The sequence below is a fragment of the Callionymus lyra genome, chromosome 12 (assembly GCF_982586985.1).
Source record: "Callionymus lyra chromosome 12, fCalLyr1.hap1.1, whole genome shotgun sequence".
NCBI classification, from domain to species: domain Eukaryota; kingdom Metazoa; phylum Chordata; class Actinopteri; order Syngnathiformes; family Callionymidae; genus Callionymus; species Callionymus lyra.
In genome coordinates this window covers 24,172,077-24,194,131 of record NC_141829.1, presented here as the reverse complement: position 1 = coordinate 24,194,131, position 22,055 = coordinate 24,172,077, and the positions used below count along the sequence as shown (strand labels likewise).

The 22,055-nt window shown below is 40.4% G+C and overlaps 1 protein-coding gene across 2 annotated transcripts in view; it reads right to left on the bottom strand.

Annotated features, from left to right (window-relative positions):
- Positions 1-4,496: 4,496 nt before the first annotated feature.
- The window catches only part of LOC148068741 (FERM and PDZ domain-containing protein 4-like), a 34,490-nt gene continuing 16,931 nt past the window's right edge, over positions 4,497-22,055 (bottom strand). For both annotated transcript variants that reach the window (XM_087803646.1, XM_087803647.1), the window contains 15 exons: positions 18,028-18,188; positions 17,759-17,861; positions 16,997-17,042; positions 15,701-15,805; positions 14,872-14,979; positions 13,490-13,621; positions 12,927-13,046; positions 12,047-12,183; positions 11,837-11,963; positions 11,132-11,221; positions 10,872-11,054; positions 9,969-10,089; positions 8,921-9,892; positions 6,458-7,603; positions 4,497-6,008 (listed from right to left, as the gene is read on the bottom strand). In XM_087803646.1, the coding sequence (XP_087659772.1) occupies positions 4,864-6,008; positions 6,458-7,603; positions 8,921-9,892; positions 9,969-10,089; positions 10,872-11,054; positions 11,132-11,221; positions 11,837-11,963; positions 12,047-12,183; positions 12,927-13,046; positions 13,490-13,621; positions 14,872-14,979; positions 15,701-15,805; positions 16,997-17,042; positions 17,759-17,861; positions 18,028-18,188 (4,696 nt within the window). In that variant the 3' untranslated portion in view covers positions 4,497-4,863. The remainder of the gene's footprint in view (positions 6,009-6,457; positions 7,604-8,920; positions 9,893-9,968; positions 10,090-10,871; positions 11,055-11,131; positions 11,222-11,836; positions 11,964-12,046; positions 12,184-12,926; positions 13,047-13,489; positions 13,622-14,871; positions 14,980-15,700; positions 15,806-16,996; positions 17,043-17,758; positions 17,862-18,027; positions 18,189-22,055) is intronic.

Here is a 22,055-nt window from a genome sequence, read left to right as displayed (position 1 = left end):
CTTCCTGCCACAGCAGAGACAGATCAGTGATGAGCCATGTTGATTAGAATAGTTGTATTGGTTAGGAGGCCATTTTAAATATGGGCATCTTAAAAGTAAATTCCAGTTTAATTTCAAGATGGTAGACGCCGAGTTCAATTACTCACTACTTGTGAGTCCTCTTGTTAATACATCTTGCACGAGATTAATTCATACTTCCTGGCAAGATTGCACCAGTTTTAGAAGAAACTGGAAGTAGTGCTGTACTCAACACTGTCGACAATTACGCAACTTGTAAAACCTGTGAAAACTGCAGCTACATAAAGGAGCTCCAATGTTTAATGCAGGAGGGAACCAGCACTGGAGGGTTGAGTAATTGTTTGACTCTAAATTATTAATCGTCGTTATGAAATTTAACATGGGCCAAGAAATCTTTTTGATGAATAATGGAGCTTTGGGAGAAAAGGTGTGTGTTCAACTCCCGCCTCAGCTTAGAAGTGGAGATGAAGCCATCATCTATAAAACGATGTGATTCTTTAGTCAGTAAATATATATTGTAGCTATTACTATGATTTAAAAAAAAAGCATTGAATTAGAAATGAGATCTTCTTCAGCCATCAATGTTGAAATGGATAATAAGAGTTCCATGTCCTGTGAAGGAATCAGAGGTAGAGACAGTGACGTGTGGTGAGGTTCATGGTAAGTGAGGCACTGACTCCTTTGGTGTCAGTTTTACAAGGATATGAACCCAAAAGGAAAACGTATTCCATTGGCTACATTGGTTATTTCATATGTCAACAGCATTCTTCACACATGCATGCACACACACGCATGGTCTTGGGTGAAATCTTTAAATTACGATTTCTATGATTTAATTAGACTGATGTCCTCACCTCTATGCCAGTTATAGCATAAATCTGTCATCTTGATATCATATGACGATGGTTCGGAAAAATATGATTTAACTAATCATTTCTTCAATCTAGTTTGTCCATATTGAATTATCGTGATATTTTTTGTTGTGATGTTAGTCTACATCCTCTAGATCTATGGCAGTCATCGATTGTGGATAAATATTGATTTATAGCTTCATAAACTTGACAACCTGGACATTGACATAAGAGTCATAGCTGAAATATTACATTTATCAATTTATAAAAAATGCTATATTAAAAATCTTTAACCTGCCATATGTAATGATCTGAGACCTTTCAATTGGCTGAACACCTAAATCTAAATTTGTTAATAAATAAATAATAAAAAAAAAAGGATAAGCAAACATGGATTTAAACAGTATAGAATAATATGACCGTGATAATAAAGGATTACAAGGAAGGCGCCGCTGATTCAATGACACTTAATTTGAAAGCCGAACATTTATTTTCTCCTACTGTGGGGAATTTACCGTACAGTTTAGCGAGAACTCTCCAAATTGAATTTTAAAATGTTAAGTCACGATGACTCAATCACGTGTTGTTGTATCTTATACTGTAATGAACGATAGATCCGCCTTTTGTTGCTTCTGATTAGTTTATATTGCGTGATGACTTCTGTGATTGGCTAGATTTGCGTAAAAAGGACCAAAGTCTATTATCATGAAAAGATAAATATTGAGTATTTAATGGGTCAATATAAGCGGAAACAACTAACTATATTTTATTTAAGGCCAAAGTGTAGTTTTTAAATATTCTATTGTATTTTTCTTAGTCTTACCTCTTTTTTTATACGATTGAAATTAAAAACTGTTTCTGGTTACCTTTATCGCAGTCAAATGCTATTATGAGCTTTAATGGGTTCATCTAAATAATATCACACTTTAAATCAAATAGTTGGTTGACCAACAACAACAAAAAACAACAAATAAAACTACACAACTTACCACAACTTACGATAACACATATTCAAATACTTCTGACTTAATAACCGAACAAATGTTTAATCTGCTAATCAAATGGCACAAAATGTATTTCTCCTTTTATATGAAGGAGTCTTTAAACTAGAATGTGTGCAACTTGTCTGTCATGTTTATTTTTTCCCCCTTGTAAGTAAGCAAGTAATATTTATTTATATAGCGCTTTTCCAGAACAGGGTCACAAAGCGCTTAAACAAACAAAACAATACTCAAAAAAGTATATACACTTTAAAGATCAAGATAATACTGAGAACAACACAGGAGTTCCAGAAAATCAAGGAAAAGCCTGAACAAATAGAAACGTCTTAAGATGTTTCTTAAAGGAGTCAGTAGACTCCATCAAGCGCAAAGAGAGAGGAAGATTGTTCCAAAGCTTAGGAGCAACAGCCTGAAAAGATTTCTCTCCTCTGGTCCTGAGTCGTGTGCGTGGAACTATAAGTAGATTCTGATCCACAGACCTCAGAGCCCGAGCTGGGGTGTAAGGCTGGATCAGATCAGTGATGTAAGGAGGAGCCTGACCATGAATAGCTCTGAAAGTAAGAACCAGAATTTTAAAGTTGATCCTGAAAGAAACTGGAAGCCAGTGAAGAGTTTTAAGGATCGGAGAAATGTGAGTTCTTCTACTTGAGCGGGTTAGAATTCTCGCTGCAGAGTTCTGAATCAACTGCAGGCGAGACAACTCCTTCTTGTTAAGACATGAAAACAAACTGTTACAATAGTCCAGACGAGAAGAAACAAACGCATGGATTACAAGATCAAGATCATGTTCCGACAACATTTTCCTAAGTTTAGAGATTTTTCTCAGTTGAAGGAAACAGTTTCTGGTCAGTTTTCTGCAGTGTCGAACAAGAGACATGTCTTTATCAAATACAACACCCAGGTTTCTCAGGCTCAGTTTGACAGACTGACCTAAGTCACCCAAGTACTGACCAGTGTTTCAGTTTTGTCCACATTTAGCTGTAGAGTGTTTTCACTCAGCCATTGTTTGATTTCTAGCAAACAATTGACTAAGCTGTTCAGCCTTTGGGGCTCAGTTGGATCAAAAGAGCAGTAGAGCTGGATGTCATCAGCAAAAATGTGATAAGAAACATCTGAATCTCTGAATGATTTTACCGAGGGGAATCAAGTACAGCAAAAACAATAAAGGACCCAGAACAGAACCTCGAGGGACTCCACACAACAGATCTGCCGATTCAGACCTCATTTGATTGGCAGATACACTAAAACTGCGCCCAGAAAGGTAAGATGAGAACCATTCTAACACAGACCCAGACAGTCCCACTTCATCCCTCAGTCTTTTCAGCAGGATCTTGTGATCAACTGTGTCAAAGGCTGAGGATAGATCCAAAATAACCAGAACAGTGAATTTACCAGAGTCAGCCGACATCATGATGTCACTGGACACTTTCAATAAAGCTGTCTCCGTAGAGTGATGTTTACGGAAGCCAGACTGAAACTTCTCATGGATGTCGCTCTGATCCAGGAACAAAGACAGCTGCTCAGACACCACCTTCTCCAAGATCTTGGACAAGAAAGGGAGCTTAGAAATAGGCCTGAAATTACTGAGGTCAGTCGGGTCTAAGCCTGGTTTTTTGAGCAGAGGCTCCACAATGGCATGTTTAAATGCATTGGGAAAAACCCCTGTGGAAAGGGAGAGATTCACCATATTGGTAACCCAGGGGCCAATTACATCAAATACTTTGATAAAAAGCCTACAAGGAAGGACGTCATCTGAGCAAGAGGAGGGTTTCATCTTGTTCACTAGTGCCGAAATATCACCCAAAGATACAGCAGTGAAGGAGGACCAAGAGGAGGCGAGGGGCTCAGAGACAGTAGGGGTTCCATACAAAGGGGGAGAGATTTTCTCTTTGATCAATTTAATTTTGTCAATGAAAAATCTCAACAATGCATTGCTGTCAGCTTCACAGAAGTCAGGCGTGATTTGAGGAGCAGGAGACACGAGAGAATTAATCGTGTCAAACAAAACTTTGGGATTTTTCCTATTTGCTGCTACCAGTTTTCTGATGTAATCAGATCTAGCAGTTTCTTCCATCTAATTGCTTTCACTTCCTGTTCTTTCTTGTCCTATTTCTCCTGATTTGACTAATGGCACATGGCTAGACCTCATTGACAATACATACATCTATTTTAACCTTCCCCAGAGTGTTTGTGTCAGATCCTAGGAGCAGCATCCTTACCAACACAGGATGCCTTTGAGTGCTTTAGTTAGTCACTTAATGTTCGAGAGTGCTGGTTTACATTTGTTCTGTTTTAAACTCTGTGGGAACCTGTCTGATTTAGATTGTTTCCCCTCCATAGTCTGAGTGATATCACTTAAACAAAAAACAGTGTTGTGTTATATAATACTGCAGGATGAACAATAATTATATATTTTATTCATAAAAAAATTTAGATTGGTACCAAGCATGATTCAATCATTAATTTTATTTTTATTTTTTTAACTACCAAGAACTCATGAAAGGGATACTAGAGACACTGATCCAGAATCAATGTTTTTTTTTCTCCATCAAATAAGTGTTCAATGGTTTGGGTTTATGGACACTATTTTGACAATTGCAGTAAAAAAGAAAAAAAAGAAGGCAAGTGATGTTTCAAAACGTTTATCTCTGTAATGACAAAATAACAAGAAAGTGTACACAGTGTTCATGTAATATACAGTAGATAACTTTCATCAACGGTGCAATAAGTTGTTTGAATATTTCTCTAAATAATATACATTTTATTGTGAACAAAGATGCTTTCAAACAGATGTAAAGTAAAACAACACATATATCGCTTTTATATTTTTGGCAGAGGGTAATATGCTCGTAGAGTCTTTATTATAATCTTCTCATAAATTCTTCCTTTACAAAATAAGCTATTGTGTACACAAGGCATTGTTTTCTCTCACTTTGCATTGTTTACACACAAACCTCTATAATATGGCTTTCAAATCAGTAACCCGAACCAGACTATTTACTGAGCATCTTTGTCACATAGTGAGTGAGTGTGTGTAGAATAGTGGACATGGTGGCTGAGTGACGCGTCAATGCGCTCACGCTCTGCTCGCTGGGTGAAACCACGGCAGCTTCTTCGGCAGCTCTCACCAGACACACGTAGTTCAGGATCACCTCGTCCACCATGGCGACCGCCTCCCGTCGCTCACTCTCCACATCCAGGCCTTCCAGAAGTGTCATGCAGGCTTGTGCAAGGCAGCAGAGCGTGTGGAAGCTGTGCGTCAGAGTGAGCAGCAACTCCTCCGGGCTTCGATACTCCACCGTCATCCGACTGCAGGAGTTGCTCAACATATTGGCCTGTGAGACGAGCAGCTCCGGAGCTTGAGCGCCGTCCTCATCGACCCCTGACCCCTCACCTCTGGGCACGTGGCCGACACTGCAGCGCACCAAGTTCATGATCTCTAAGGCATCACTCCGTGCAAGTGCAAATCCTGTCTGAAGGCTGTAGGTCTTTCCCTTCATTGAGCTAACACGTGATAACCTGTCTTCCAGACTCAAACCCGCCACCGCACCTTTTCCCAATGCGGCGCAGTTCTCCCCACAAGTCGATTTTTTCTCTCTGCTTTTGTCTTCTGTATTTTTTTTGCTCCATGTAAACCAGCTATTGAAAGGCCTGTGGCGCCTGCACTCAACTCTGTCCTGTCTCAACTCTGGAAGGGCAGTGGACTCCGCCAGCCTTGATGGGTCGAAGGTTATCGAAGCTTGGAATGAACTCTGGGCTAAAGCCTTGGCAGAGAATATCGTCTGAACTTTTAAGGGATCTTTAGCCGACACTTTCTGACCTTCTTCTCTTCCTGCTCGTGTAGCTTTGGTCTTATCTAACAGTGACTCGAGGCTCCTGGTTCCTGGTAAGATGGTGCTCCAAGTCCTCCTGAGAGTGCGGCTCTTGCACGGCCTTCTGAGGCTGCTGGCTGTGAGATCACAGGAAGATTTGCTTGCGGGAAAATCTATGCCGTGTCGGTCAGGCTCAGGTGTAGCCTCTATCTGCCTGCCAGGCTGTGTGCTACTTCTTGATGACAATGGTGGCATGATTGTGACGGTGGTCTCGTTACAGCGAGGTAAGGGTGACTCATCCCCAACTTTCTTGAGCTGTGTCGAAGCTACACTAGGGGCAGCAGGAAAACAAAGAACTGTTAAGCATCAATTGACAATCATTTACTTGGAGTAAAAGGAATCATATAAAAAGTGACTCTCAAGATGGGCATTGCCATTTCCTTCCTGGTATTTTTAGATTAAGATGACAAGTACAAAAGTCTATATCAGATGTGGTGTGTAGAATAAAAGATAAAGCTAATGAGGAAGTGATCCTGGTTCCTCTTTACACATTAACTTCTGCAGCATTCTTTTGTTTAACTCTACTTATTTTACTTTGTCTTTTGTTTGTGTAGATCAGATCAATGTGTTACAGACACAATCAGCCAAAAAGCATAAATATTTCAAACCCTGGGACAGGATTGTCATTAAGGGGTTCAGTAAATCCAAGGCTGCTCTTGCTTGAGTGTCACTTTTTAATTGAAGATGTCAACAGACATCTCCAATTTGGTTTTACCTGTGGTTTCCTTCATCTTCTTGTGCGTGCCCTCCCGTCCAATCGCCGGATCTGCACTGGAGGCTGCGTGGATCTTTCTCAACTTTGTGGGGTCTACAGTGTGGCTGGCCCTGCCTGCCTTTTCATCAGCCGTTGCATAACCTAGCCCCTGCAGTGATGACTCTGACAGCACATGCATGTTGTCCGTGGTACAGAGAGGCGAGTCCATTGGCGTGACGCAGCTACTGCTGCCTGTGCTACACCCGGCATCTATGGAGGAGCATTGCGAACTCTGGAGTGAATGCACACCCTCGCTTTGGATTGATGACATACGCTTATTCACATGATAGTCGTACAACCTTGTGGCCTCTTGCTCCGAGTGGGGGATCGTGACCTGCCTCGGCTCACTGCCCTGTTGCGAGGCGTCGTCTCGCTCGGCTGGAGGTTGTCCTTTGGCAGGAGATGGGAGATGTGTATGTAACTGCTGGCTTCCTTCCTCAGACTCCTGCTTCTCCCCCCGCACTGTCAACCTTTTTGTGTGGGAAGCCTGTGACTCATTCGCACACTCTGAAGCAGGATTCTCTTCCATTTTGTTGGCGGCTTTCTGTTGCCATTGTTGATTCCCTTCCTTAAAATGCGTTCGTCCTAAATCCAGCTGGTTCATGTAATAGGCGTCTCTCACTGTGAAGGCATTATACTTTCCAACCAGATGTGGCGGCTCCTCTCTAGGTGTGTCTTGACAAGTCGGATGTGGTCTGTCTGAGGAGTCTCGCTGAAACCTGCTCTCTGGCTCCCTCTGCTTTCCCCTCTGCCTGCTCATCATGGAGCTCATATGCATCTTTGTATAGAATTCACTGACTGATTTGATTTCCATCGTTTCTGGTTCCATCTCGCCACCGTCAGAGTGGCACAATTGGGAGGAGGCAACACCGCTCGATTTGGAATCCTCTTGATTCAGCTTGACATTTCTGGCGGCGCTATCGCACCTGACGTCGGACCTTTCTTCGTTTCCCTGGTATACCTCTGCCATACTTGCACTGAGCCTCAGGTGGTTATCGGAATGTCGATGGGCGGCAGCCAGCTCTGAGCTCTCCGTCATCTCGGATGAGTTTGTTTCATTCCCAGAATCTGACGACTCGGGACTAAATGCTCGTGATATTTCTACACCTGCGTATCACAAAGAACAAACACTCAGTTAGTATACGGTCATTGAGAGGGGGAAACAAAGGTCTAATGTACTTTAATGGTAGGGGTGTTAAACTAAATCATGTGAAGGGTCGAAAATGTTTAACACTATCATTAGGAGGCTAATTTTAACATTTGAACAATCAGAACAATTGTTAGTTAACATGTAGCTGGGTCATGAAGTCCTATTGCTAGTTTGCCTTCAATTAGCAATAAACTTCATTCTGTCCGAAGTATATATATCCAAAGCTCACATGAAATTATTTGACTACATTCGCCCCCGAAAACCTGGGTTTGACACGGTACTTTTTGAGTCATAAGGAATGAAAATGAGAGATAAAATGATGACCTACCCAAAAATTGACAACAACAACTAACTAACCCCTTGATTACATGGAAAAGCACCTCCTTTGTATTACTGAAAAATTGTTGTCTTTATTCTACTACTCTTTGTTTCTAACACGACGCTTCAGTAACGCGACACTTCAGTAAAGCGGCGCTCTAGTAAGGCTGCGCATCAGTAATGTAGGACTTCAGTAACACAATGCTTCAGTAGCATGATGTTTCAGTAACGCGGCGCTTCAGTAACGCAATGCTTCAGTAGCATGACGGTTCAGTAACGCGGCGCTTCAGTAACCCAACACTTCAGATTCAGTAACGTGTTGTTTCAGTAACGCGACGGTTCAGTAACACGAAGTTTCAGTAACACAAAGTTTCAGTAACACAAAGTTTCAGTAACACGAAGTTTCAGTAACACGAAGTTTCAGTAACACGAAGTTTCAGTAACATGACGTTTCAGTAACATGACGTTTCAGTAACACGACGTTTCAGTAACGCGACACTTCAGTAACGCGGCGCTCTAGTAATGTAGCGCTTCAGTAATGCGGCGCATCAGTAATGCAGGGCTTCAGTAACACAATGCGTCAGTAGCATTTCACAACCCTTTCATAATACGATTCTTCAGTAACACGATGCTTCATTACTGCAACTACAGTAACACGCCACACTTTCATAATATGACGCTTCAGTAACACCATGTTTTATCAACTCAATGCTTCAGTAACACAACACCAGTGCTTGTGATTAATTCGAGGGGTAAGTGTACGTCATCTAATTCTGGGGCAATGAAATGGAAAAACACAACAACAACAAAAAATGATAACTCAACAATTGGAATAACAAATGAAAGGAAATACACAAATGAAGAACAAAATGGGCTTTATTGCAAAACATGATCATGAAAAGTGGATGGCGGGACAATGTGTCAGTGAATGAACGTTACGATAGTGTAAGGAGAACCTGTGCTGCTCTCCGACTGTGCCGGACTTTGGTCCTCAGATGCGGCGAGAGCCTCTAGAGCCTGTAAGGTGGACACCATTGCAGTGTCCAGTGGTTCCACGTGTCCCTCAGCGCAGTGGGTGGGCACTGAATCTATGAGAGACACCGGGATATCGTTACAGGCGCCCTGTGGCCCTCGTTTACCGGCCCCTGGCTGTTCATCTTCATCTGAACTGTCCCTAAATCCAGGGGGAGGTGCAGCGATGGCCAGATTAAGAGAATCCAGGAGGACGTCATTGTCCTCCTCGTCTGCGCCCTCTGGAGGTGGGGGAAGGGAAGTCAAGTCAATAATGTCGTCACTGGACCCAGACAGTGACAACAAGGGTGGCTTATCAATGTCACTCATGAGGTCTTCCTCGCAGCTGATGTCGTCATCGTCCTCTGCGTCGTCTGTCGTCTCTGCATAGCAGATGTCGTGCAGAAGCGGCTCCTCAATGCACTCAGAGGGACCAAAGATTTTGGTGGAGTATGGATACCCGTCTTCTATGGCGTCCATCATCTTAAAGTCCTCCTCTAGACGTCGATACATGGGGCTGTGATTGTCAAGTATCTCCGAGCAGTCGTCTCTCAGTCTCTGATAGCCCAAATTCTGAGGGTTTACAGTGTCTAAAGAAGGATCTCCAAATATGAAGGAGACTTTTGCACTCGAGGAAAAGTCTTGGGTATTAGTTCTTGGAACATTGAGGTATGTTTGGGAACAGGCAGCCCGGCAGCACTCTGCTCTCTTTGCCATATGCATGGAGTGCTGAGGCTGGTGGAGCTCAGAGATGTATGCATGCTGGCCGTCGTATCGCCCAACGTCTGGATATTCTCCCTCCTGGTCTGAGTAATCCTGACTGCACCTCTGGATGTTTCTGTCTTCGTAGCCCTTGTGCGGGGTGCTGTATGTGCATTCGATGGGTTGGTAGTTCTGCTTTTGTTTTGTGGCTTGGCCTGGAAAGAGGAAGCAAAACTGAAAACAGGGTTTTGACGTGTAAACCCTTGTTTATTTACAGTGCAACTCCAGTACCATCTGTAGTCTTGGACATGTTGAATATGGATCGCCGTGAGTCCACCAATAATTTGTAGTAACCTGCGGTCAAGCACGCCAGGTTCATGGCGTCCACTGATTGCATAAGGAGAGTGATGGGCTGTGAAGGAGGCAGATGGCATTAAGCATAATATAATTAAAAAGTCGTTATGGTGGCTGCTTAAGAGACGGCGTATTCCACAACTTCTATCATAGCATAGTCATTTAGAATTTATGGCTGTAAATATATATAAAAAAGAAACATACATAGATTATGGATTCTACATTGCTGAGAGTTTTTGACCATGTTCAGGTGTTGAAACTAACTAGAATTTCTTTGTGCTGTTTTTAGACAGACTGAAATATGTGAAACAAACCAACTAGTCTCATAACTACTATAAAAAATACTTACAAACTCGCTTTCTGACTCAATCCTCACTCTACAACTCACTGCGTACTTGTATCACAACTCCTCTCACTCCCTCTTAGTGAACTCCCCTAAAATGTACTGATAATATGTACTGTATATACCACTGGGCCCCCCCTTTTTCAGGTATTGAACAAAACTATTTGAATTGTTTTAATTGCATGAACTATTAAAGTTATTTTCTAGGAAACAAAACACTAGCACAACTATTGCGTGTGCATGTGAACCCAGTCAGTGTTTTTGTGATGCTACTGCAATAGTGCTTGGTGCTACCATGATGATGGTGATATAAGCACCAAGCTCCAGTTCTCAGCCTTCAGACAGTGTTTGAATGGTCTAGTCCAGATAAAGCTTCGAGCAGTTATGACTCTTTCAAGAATTCACACAAAATCCTGTCCATGCATAAGGTATCGTCTGTAAAGGGTTAAAATATATTATTTATGAACCAAGGCAGTCTGTGATTCATCTTCTCTAACCTTCACATCGAGGACGTGCAGCTCCACTCGGACTCTGTTCTCGTCCTCCGTGTACATCTCAATCCTGTTCACGTGACTGAAGTCGGCCAGAAGGGCCACCAGGTTCGTCTTGGTGTTGATCACGTGACTGATGCCGTATCTGGGCCCGACAAGCAAGGTCACCTCTGTGTGCTTTTCTCCTTGCTGTGCAACAAAAAATACCTTTTATTAAGAATTCAGGTTTTATGGTGAATTAGAAAAAGAAAGAAAGATGAACTTACGATCAGTGTGGACTTGAAGACTCGGCCTCCGTAGAGCCTCAAGTCGCTAAGATACTTTAAATAATGGACTTTAGCCTGCAGGGCCGTCAGCTGTTAAAGTGAGAAGGAAATGTAATTTTAGGTGAGAAAGTCAATTCAACATCCCAGAGATTGAAATGTAGTCTGTTACATGAACTGGTCTATCTTTAAGACCTGACTAATGAAAAGCAACAACCCTATGACCCGTTATAATGGTATGACTAAGCTATCGGAAGCGACATACTTTCAAACCCTTTAGAAAAATAGATTCTGACCTTTTGATTTGAACACAAGCCACTTACATAGCAGGCAGATGTGTCACCAAGTGTGTCAGTATCACAATTCTTTTCATTGACTGTAGAGGCTTTTGGAGAGTATTTGTCTATTTTTATTGACATTATAAATTTTTCTGTTAGGATAAAATTAACTCCAAATTCTGGAGTAGCATGATTGGCTGAATATATCAAGTGGGTGACCGAACAGGAAGTAGCGCGGACCAATTTTGCACTTAAAATATTCACCTTCCAGATGTGTTGTTTTTCGGTCATTTCAAAATAGAAAAACATCTAGTTTGTCTTGGTAATGCCCACAATGCCCACTAGTTAAGAACCACTGGTCTGGTATCTTTACTCTCATTGAAATATAAAGCTGGATACAGATGAGAACATGAAGAGGCACGTGATCTACCTTTTTACCAGGTGGCACCAGGTTCTGGTTGGTTTTGAGGATGTGAGTCAGCGCTTTTTTGATGTTCTTCTCTTTCATGCTCGACAGCACTGCAGGAGGCAGGAACAAGGCCAGGCCCCACTCTTTCCTGCAGACAGATTCCACAATGTTGATCCTTGATTTTCAGAGCAGCGATGACCCCACACACGATTTGAAACTCAATCCACTTACTCAATATATTTGAGGGAAACCTTCTGGGAATGCTTGGTATTAATGGTGAGAATATACATTTGCAGGGCAGCCAGACGGAGAGCCGTGTCGTACTTCAGCTCCGACCCGAATCTCTCCAGCACCACATCGTTGCAACTCTAGTAAAGAGAAAAGACAGCGTCACTTTTCTCTCAGTTGCACTTTTAAAGTAGTGTGTTAAAATCAACATTTTCATTGGCTAAAGAATGACAACATGCCAACTTCTGCCTGTGTATATCCATGATGAGAACAATGTTCACCTGTTCTTACAATTCAGGCCATCACAGTTGGTCATATAAACATAAAATAATCAAATGTAAAATAAATGCGTGTTTACAACTGAATAAAAAAAACATCATGCAAACATTGTTTACTAAATAAATTATCATCAACTTTTATAAACACGATAAACAAGATATTTTTCATGTTATGTTTTCATGACTGAACATGCGTCTTGAGAAAAAGAAGACAATTTGGGATGTTTTTCCATTCTATTGGTTGGCTTTGTGTTATGATCGGGGGAAAAATCTGGCAACCCTTTTTGGGAAGGGAAAGCTCCTTTGGTCTTTTTATCGTTTGAGAACCTGTTTCTGCCAAATTTCACAGAAACAAAAAGTCTCGAATCTCTACTCCAATTGTTTTCTGCGATTAAAAAAAAACCTTATTGTGTGAACAAGAGACAGAGATATCTTTGTTTCCAACGTGGCAAAAATCTCAAATGTATCCAGAGGATTCACTAAACTAGACGATTGCGATCATGATGTCGGATTATTAAAAAAACATTTTGGAAACAATTTTCCAATAATACATCCATTAAAGATGAAATATAAAATAAGGTTTGCTCTTTAAAACTGAATCTTACCTGGACGTAGAGGTACTCGAACGCGACTGCGTCTCTCCTGAGCAGTTCTAAAGGATCCTTTGGGACAAAAGTAATTCTGAAAAAGCACTTCATCTTGTGAGAGCCGGGCCTCTGAGTCACCTGGAGAATGAAAGATGAATCACATTAAAATGACAAAAGCATCTATAATTTCATTTTTTCAGGCACATTTTAGGAGCGACTTGAGGGCAGCCTGTACAAACCATACATATTCCGTCAGGATAACTTTGGTCACTCAAGTGAAAGAAAAAGTTGCTAAATCTGGAGCTAGATGAGCAATATGATGGCAAGATGCTGAGTCTGAACAACAAACTTCTCCAAACAGCAGCACCGATGCCTCAATAATTCATGTGCTTTATCTCACTTTGACTCGCTGCTGACCCAAAAAACACAAACTCAAGCACTTTCTTGAGGAAGCATGTGTTGGCACAGAATAAAAGAGCAAGTCATCACTGAGGGAAGTCGAATACGACAGGAGAAGATTTTGATGAAACACCCTTGTTCTCAGTCACCATTATCATATCTGAGACTTGAGAGAGCTTCACCTGAGTTAACATTTCCTGTTCGTGCAGCAGCATGAGCTTGCTGGCCGATCCTTCGGCTCTGTGCTCCAGCATGAGAGAGAAGTGCTCGATGCTTTTAATGGACAGTTTTTCTTGCAAGGTCAAGATCACGTCCTGTAACAGACACACACACAGAGTTACTAAAAAAGAACACAAACATGCCCCTCGCACTTCGATATTGAGAACTCAATCTGCACATTTCATCAATAATTCAGATATTATCTGGTGCATGTCAGGAAAGGGACATCTAGTGGTGGGGTTGAATGTTGCAGTCAAGTGAACGACCTAACTACTGTAGTTACTCTGACATTAACCATTTTATATGCAGGTCGACAAACACCTCCTTTTGGTTGTAGAACTGTCAAAAATCTGCAATACTTTTTTCTAAGATATGTTACATTTTCAATATTTGTTATTCAGTGTCACTCGTCGTAACTTTCCTTCCTGGACTTATATTTCTTCATGATGGTTCTGAGTGAGACTCAATGATGTGACTGAACAACTGGTCTATTTAAATAAAATAACTTTTACACTCAATAAACACACTCACATTTGTAATACATCTCTCTTCACCTCATACCGCCTCATTGAACTCATCACTACCATAAATTAAGCCTCAAATTAATTCAACTTCCAAATTTTGGCGATTTGCAATACATGTACTGTATATGTCAATCAGATTTCTGTATTTTAAAAACAAACTTCCCACCTTAGGTCAGGTAGTGTTAGGTTCTGTGACATATGGCATCAGAGGTGGGATGGTAATGGGTGGGGTTTATATTTAAGTTTGACCCAAAACGTTTTAGGTTTGAGACATTCTCCACATGCTGTGACAAATGGCATCCCAAGTGGGATATATAAAGGTAGTTTGATGTCTTGCCATGGAATTGTTGAGGTTTTTCCATGAGCAACACTTGAGACCGGTGTCTTATATGTGAAGAATGGTGCCAAGAGTAGGATTGTAGTGTGAGCCCATTACAAGCGTGTATGCCTGATGCTTATAATAGGTGCACAAGAGGGCAGGTTAATTCAAAGATATTTAAAATGCAATTGCTCCTCTCTTTGACAGACGCTGTCAGGAGTGGGGAAAAAGCACTGTGTCAAATTGTTTGACCGGTTCACAAGAACCACTTCAATCCCTGTCAGAGGCTTGTTTTCAATTAAAAACTTGGCCTTGAAGTGAGTTTTTGTCAGGTAAATGGATCAACACATTCATTTTCTCACTTGTTTATCAAGAGTAATGTCTTCGGGATCGATCGTACCCCCTTAAGAATATTAACTTGGCCCCAGATAAGATTTAGTTCCACAATACTGGATCGCATCTCAACACAGTTTGCGAGTCAGGGTTCGTTCCAGCGCCTTACCTTAATGGATGTGTTGCTGTCAAACTTAAAAGATTTAGTCTGCCCGTTCTCCAGGTACACCTTCAGAACATTTGGCATGAAAAGCAGGGAGTTGTCCTTCACCGTGTCCTGCAGGCGGAGGTAGAAATAATATCTGAATAAATCATCCAAATAAATGAGTAAATGTTGCTTTCAAAATGTCTTTGTTATTCGCTGCCAAAGAGGTTATGTTAGCTTCATCCTCATCTGTATGTTAGCAAAATAACTTCAAAATTGACTTCAAAAAATTGATTAGATCATGGTGTTTCATTCGGATTAAAGATGTTTTTTTTTTAATTACTATTAACCTGTGTTGCTTCTAACTTCTGCTGAAGTGCATAGCTTTGTTTAGAACTAGCCAAAAACAGCAACAAAAACAAAACAAATGTATGTATTTAGTGGTTTCTTCACTTCCTGGTCTAGGACCAATATTTTTTTACATTTTTCCACCATGTTTAGCTGTATCAAATTATTGTAATTATATATATTAATATTTCTTCTGTTTGGATTATTTCTCTTTTCATTGTACATCTCACTGACTACTTTGGGAGCCACAGTGTCTCTAACAATATTAAGTAAGTAAGTAAGTAACAATAGTAAACAATTTCCCCGAAGGAGACCTCCTGAGGGATCAATAAAGTTCTAACTACCTAATGTCTTTAAGAGTCTAAAAGATTTTTCTTGAAGGAGTCAGTAGACATCAAACACAGAAAGATCGTTCCAATAAGTTCAATAGGTCACTAGGATGGACGTCTTAGTTACGTGAGCGCCAGAAGTCCCTAAAAAAGGGAATGAATCCTGACTGACTTACAGGGACTTGGCCGTTGATGATGACCTCCTCAGCGAAGCGGACTTTCACAGGGTTGGTCTTTAATTTGGCCTTTTTGGCCGCACTGATGAACGCCGATTTCGGCGACTGTTGAAGAGAAAGCAGGTGGAGTTAAAAAGAACATTTTGGATGAGTCATACTGTCCCAAAAGAGGAGCTTCTTTCCTCTGAATTGTGCTGAGACAAGTGTGTAACCGACACCGTCTCTGGGGTTGTAAAGAATGGCCTAATAAACAAAGCAATTACCGTCTGGATTAGAAGCGCCCTCAGTCCTCTGGGTTTTATTGAAAATCACACGCTCTTATTTCTGTTTTCAAGTTCAGTGGCTCGGTAAGTGGCTGTTTTCGCTGAACACAAGCGTGTGAAATGGGTTAATTGCAGATAATATTTGCCAAATCTTTTTGCATGAGGGGAAAGTGCTGCGATCGTGTCGAGCCTGATCGGCAAGGAACAGTGAGCCAACACTCTCACAGTGTTGGCTCACTGTTCCTTGCCGATCAGGACAAGCGGTGCGATCCAAGACGTCAGGTGCTCGATCATAAATGTTAATGTGGACGGCTCATGTGACAAGAAAGTCACGATTGCAGTGCAACTGTCATCTAAGGGTTAAATCAGGTCTCTAAGTTACTCTCCTTTGTCTGCAGGCGATGGAATGCATTGGTTTAAAACTAAGTACCATCTTAAATTAAAGTGTAACAAAGATTGAATCAACTATTGGTTGACATCTTTGCAATATGAAACAACAAATGCAGAAATTTCTCAAAAGCTGGAATTCGAACAAATAGAATTTGATGTACGGTTTGTTCTTCACAGAGCAAGTCAATGGATAATCTAATGCTAAAATAAGCTTCTAAAGCACGGCTGTCAAACACGCAATGGGCCAAAATGGCAGTCATGGGCCGAACAAATTTGTCTATTCTTTGATCGCCCCTCCTCTCACAGGAACCCTAAACAGTTGAGATAATCTAACCTGCTTTCACACAAACTCCAAACCTCAATACATGCAGTTTTCTCCTCTTTTTTTTGGATTTTTTCAACTGCATTAAGTTTACGGATTAACTTTGAGCAAGTCTTCAGCCGCTTGAACGGCAAAACTTTGAACAATCAGTTATGATATCACCATATTGGTGATCTATTTATTGGTGCAAAGCAATATTCATTCAATCTTTTTTACCAACTTTCCTCCTTCAGGCTGCATACAATTCATTGCCATGTTGAGCTCGGCCTCTTGGCCCCGAGTTCCACATATGTGCTCTGAGGATTCAAAGCGAAGACTTACTGGATACGGCTGGATCACGGTCAACAGAATGGACTCTTTGCAGCTCCTGGAGGGAAAAAGAAGATACTTTAAGACAGCAGTTTGAAAAATACTGTAGATAAGGCCGCAGGGTTAGTCAGTGTTTCTTTTTTCTTTTTCATTGCAAAAAGTTAACTTTCTTGGTAATAAAATGACTTCTAAACACTACTGAATATTTTTTCTTTTTTTACTGACTTTCAGTTTTTCTTGCATATTAAAGGTGATGTAGATGTTATCCAAGATGTTGTGAGCACGCCTTTTCTTTTTCAGTATTAGTTACTTTCTTCAGATTTATTGGCAGCATATTATTCCTCTCACTTGTTATCTAAAGTGATAATTCACCCCAAATTCTCACTTCTTCTTCTTCTCACTGCTTCCTGTCTGTGTTGGCTGTCCGGCTAGCAGCTGGCATAGCAGCGTCCTCTAGAAACGAGCCTAAATTTCTAATTGTCGAGGCTTCAATACAAGATGGATCTTACAGACGAGCAGTTTGGATCATTTAAGTATCTTGTTGGACAAAGATGAAGACGAGGACAACTGAGCTCTGGTCGCTACATTAAAATGAACAAACATTTTTGCCTATAACTGTAAAAAGGAACCCGATTACGATCCCAATAATCCCAACGTTTGGGTGAACTAACCCTTTAAGTCTTTTTTAGTGATGCTCTTTTCAAGTGTTACACCTGTTTCAGAAAAAGGATTAAATGGTGGGCAAATACCATCTGATCCAGCGTGATGTCGTACCTGACAAGGTCAATCACCCTCTCCCTGGGCGCCGAGCTGACCGGCTCATCATTAATCATGATGATCTCGTCCCCCGCGACCAGCTTACCTTCCGAGGGACCCCCTGCCGACAGCAACAACAACAGGCGGATTCAGAGGAGACGGAGCGGAGGAGTGAAGTGGCGCTCCACTCCAATGAGAGGAGATGACTCAAACTACAACCCGTCACGTTTATGCCGACAGTTTGAGTTGTGTTTGCGTGAGTCATGGTTTCTGGAGAGTCATCTTACCTGGCGTGACCGAACGCACCACCACTGGTTTCTCACTTCCCGCGACGAAGCCAAAGCCGAGCACAGGGTCTCGTCTCATCTCCACCTTCCGGGGTGCTGGGGGCACAAACTTGTCTCCATCGAGACGAACCTCCTCCAGGGAGTTGCTCTGAGAGACGTGACTGCAGAGGAGAGAAGAGAGAAACTCGTGTTCGGATCGCGTGCCATGGAGACGACATGTCTCCCTTTGAGTCCGCTTGTTGAATAACATCAGAGAGGAACAAATTGGCTCTTCTGTCGACTTGTTACTTTGAAAATCCATCTCATAAATGCATATCAATATATAAGAAATATATTATTTTATAGTTATAGATAGTTTAGACTAACACTAAAACTAACAAGTTTTCCAACTTAACCATTGACTGGCGGCGAAGAGGCTTCCTTAAAGCAACACTACGTAACATTTGGATCATTTTCATATTTTCCTGGGTTGATCCATGATTCATTTTGAACACTTGTGACACAATCAAACTTTCTAGTTGTATTGTTGCAACTTCACATCCACAAGGACGACGCTGCTTTACATCAGAAAATAGGGATGGTGATTACATTTATTTACATCATGGCTGAAGTACCCCAAAATAGTATTTTGAGACTTTTAGGGAGAGAAAGCATGAAGATGTTTTTTATGATCTTAAGTGGATTTATAAATCATGGATGTTGTTAAAATGTACACATAGCTTGTATTGACATAATAATTGTATTTCTTCACTTCCGTATTGAAATATACAGTATATTTATTTTTTGCATGTATTTAGTTTACCCTTAATCTGTCTACATTCATTCTGTTTATCTATATTTTATTTTATTCATCACATATTTACTTCCATATTGGTATCTGCATTACTTTTCTTAATTTCATGTGTCTTTTCTAACTAATTAACCAGAAAACTATACCTTAAGATAAACCATTTTGTTTTGGACCCGCAGCTAAGGGTAGTAACACATTTGTCAATGATTCTAACACAGATTTTAAGAGGATGAAATTATGAAACGGGTCCATCGGTGTGAGTTTGACATTTAATGTACTGTTTAATTGTTGACTAAATTAGCACCAATTCATCAGAGCAGAAGGAATAGTAATCTGTGATGAAGTTAGGCATAAACACAACAAATAGCTTTTGTCGTTGCTTATGTAATAAAGCTAATGTAGCTAAGCTATAAGTGAGTCTCCAATAGTTAAAAGGAAAATACTACTATAGGTTTTTGTGGAGTGGTACTGAACCAGCCTTGATAAGTTGTGAGCTGACATTTATACTCCACCAAAGAGATTAGCTGTTCGATAACGTTGTTCTATCCATCAAGTTGAATACGGACAAACTACATTTTTTGAAAATGCTGCTGTCCCATTGAGAACAATTGACTTTGACGATATCAAATGATCATAATTAAAAAAAAGTATTTAATTAGATTTGAAAATAAAACACTGGCGAGTATATCTCAATCCGTCTGTTAAATGAACAGTTTTAGTTCGGAACATTTTCTTTTGATTAATTCTTACATTCCTGCTGGCTGTGTTGTGGCCCAATAAGGCCACACTTCAACATTCGCCAAAGGGACAATTTAGTGAATTAGTTCCTATAATTAAAGCTTTTTTCGAAATTGCTGTTGCGTAGAATTGCTAATATCGCAAAACAAATGTGTTCTGATGTAGTACTCCATATACAGTACGAGTCCACTAGCTAATCAGATGTCGGATTCAGTCCATGCATTCTTAAATGTGCGCCAGTAAACAGGAGACAAGCTCTCTCATGCTGTGAAGAAGGTTATTAAAAAGCTTCATGACATTTAAAAAGCAGCTTTGGAATTATCAGTACGAATCAAATAATATGTGAAGATGAAAGATTTCTGTGACAGATAATGAAAAAAAAACCTCATCTTTAATTAAAATTACTATTATTTTCTTCATTGTTTTATTTGTAAAGGGGGAAAAACTCATTAAACAAAAATATTTCATGAGGTATATTTAGCACAGAAACACAGTGGTCACAACAAAAGCTGGTCACTACAGGTGAGAGTAGGAAAGAAGCTGAACTGATGGATCAAGTCATTTTATCCCATCACAGACCGATGAAAATGAAAAGCATTATTCAGAAAAAAAATCATTGTTGGTTATTTTAAACCATCTCATAAATCTCCTCCCAACATGGAGCTGGTGCAGCATCCAAGAGATTGTGCAGTTGACAGTGAGAGCGGCTGCACTGCTTCTCCGTATGGTGCCGACACTGTTGGTTAATTAAAGCTGTGGGCTCCGGCAGACAGTGTGTAATTCACAGTTAGTCTTGACACGTGTGCTTTTCCACCACCAAATAATAACAATTAATCTCTCACGGCACAAAGACGCCGTCAGACGTGTCACTCGTCGCCTCACACAACAGCACCACTGACTCCATTCAGAGCTGCTCGGAGGAAACACAATGGAACATTGGTGTGTTGGCTCCCTCCATCTTGATTTATGTGGCTGTTATATTATAATAAGTATGAACGCTGTTGTGTTGTAAAATTAACCTCTTGAATAGAATGTCCTGACACGTTTTACCTGCAGTTACAGTGACTACGGTTATTTTAGAAATAAATCATTGCAAGATGTAAGTAATATATATTAATATATATATAAATTACAAGTGATAGTCCCGTAGAATAAAATAGTTATTTTCTATCCTTAATCCTTGTGTTGTCTCTGGGTCAAGATGAACAACCTCCCTGGCTTCCATAAATACATATGCAGTGGTGGAGGTCGTTCATCTTGACCAAGAGGCAACACAAGGGATACCACAAACACATTTGTTTTCAGGCCTCCGGGTCACCTTGACCCTGACACAACACAAGGATTAAGTAAGCTTGTTAATTGAAAGTACAGAAAAACAAATTTGCTCTGTAGAATAGAAATGTGGCAGTATTTTTACTAATTCAAGCTATAATTTCAATTATTCATTTTGATTATTATTATAGACAATTATTATTATTTTTTTTATATACATTAATTACTAGTCAATTTATTCCAACAATTATTACCTCAGTTTTCCTAAAAATAAATGTAATTCTGTTCAGTGACTCTGTCCATACATTGGAAATACTGTAAATAGGTGTTGAATTAAATTGTGACCCAACAATTAAAATATAAAGCTCCCATGGGAGAAAAAAAAGATTTGTCTCGCCAGATTCCTTGGGTTTGTCTTGTTTTACTCGGCTCTAAAGTGAGAGAAGAGACAAAATGGAGGATCTAAATGCAGAAATATATCATTACCTAATGTCATCATAATCGAGGCTCCTTTTCTTTCATTTATACTGACGCTCAACATTTTTCATCTGTTTATGAATCCTATTAAAGTGATTAATTGTAAACAACATTGTTTATAAACTCTGATATGTAAAGAACATAATCTTATAATCATCCAGGAGAAGTCCTAGTTTGAGAGAACAACAGTGGTTGCAGATCCTTCACACTTACTGAATTATATCAACACATAAAACAGCTGGATTCTCTCAGAAGTATTTTTTGTCTCTGCCTTCAGCTCATCTTTCATCCTGTGTTGGTGCAGCCCGTTAGAATCCCGTCACTACAGCGTCTGCAGCACCAAAAGTCTAAGCAATTAAAAATAATGATCTCAGATGTGTTGTTTCTTTTCCCAGGATGGGGTCCAACAACCAGCTCAACCACCGACACACCAGGACCTCAGGCAACACACGGAGGATAGAGAGGACGAAAAAAAGGGGAACAAATAACAATAGCTGACGTGTAAACTATTTTTATACTTGATAATAACGGCAATATTTTGGAAGATAAAAACTGCTGCCGACAAATCTGGAATTTTAGGTGTCTTGAGATGATCCTCATCTTTTATTTTCACATTGGGATTGAAAAAAAAAGAATATGAAATGAAAAGTTCTGCAGTCGTAGCTCCCTCGTCTGCCTTTTTATTTATTTATTTAATTTTTACTTTATCCACACTTTGAGTGCTGCAACACATACGATTTAAACTATGTAT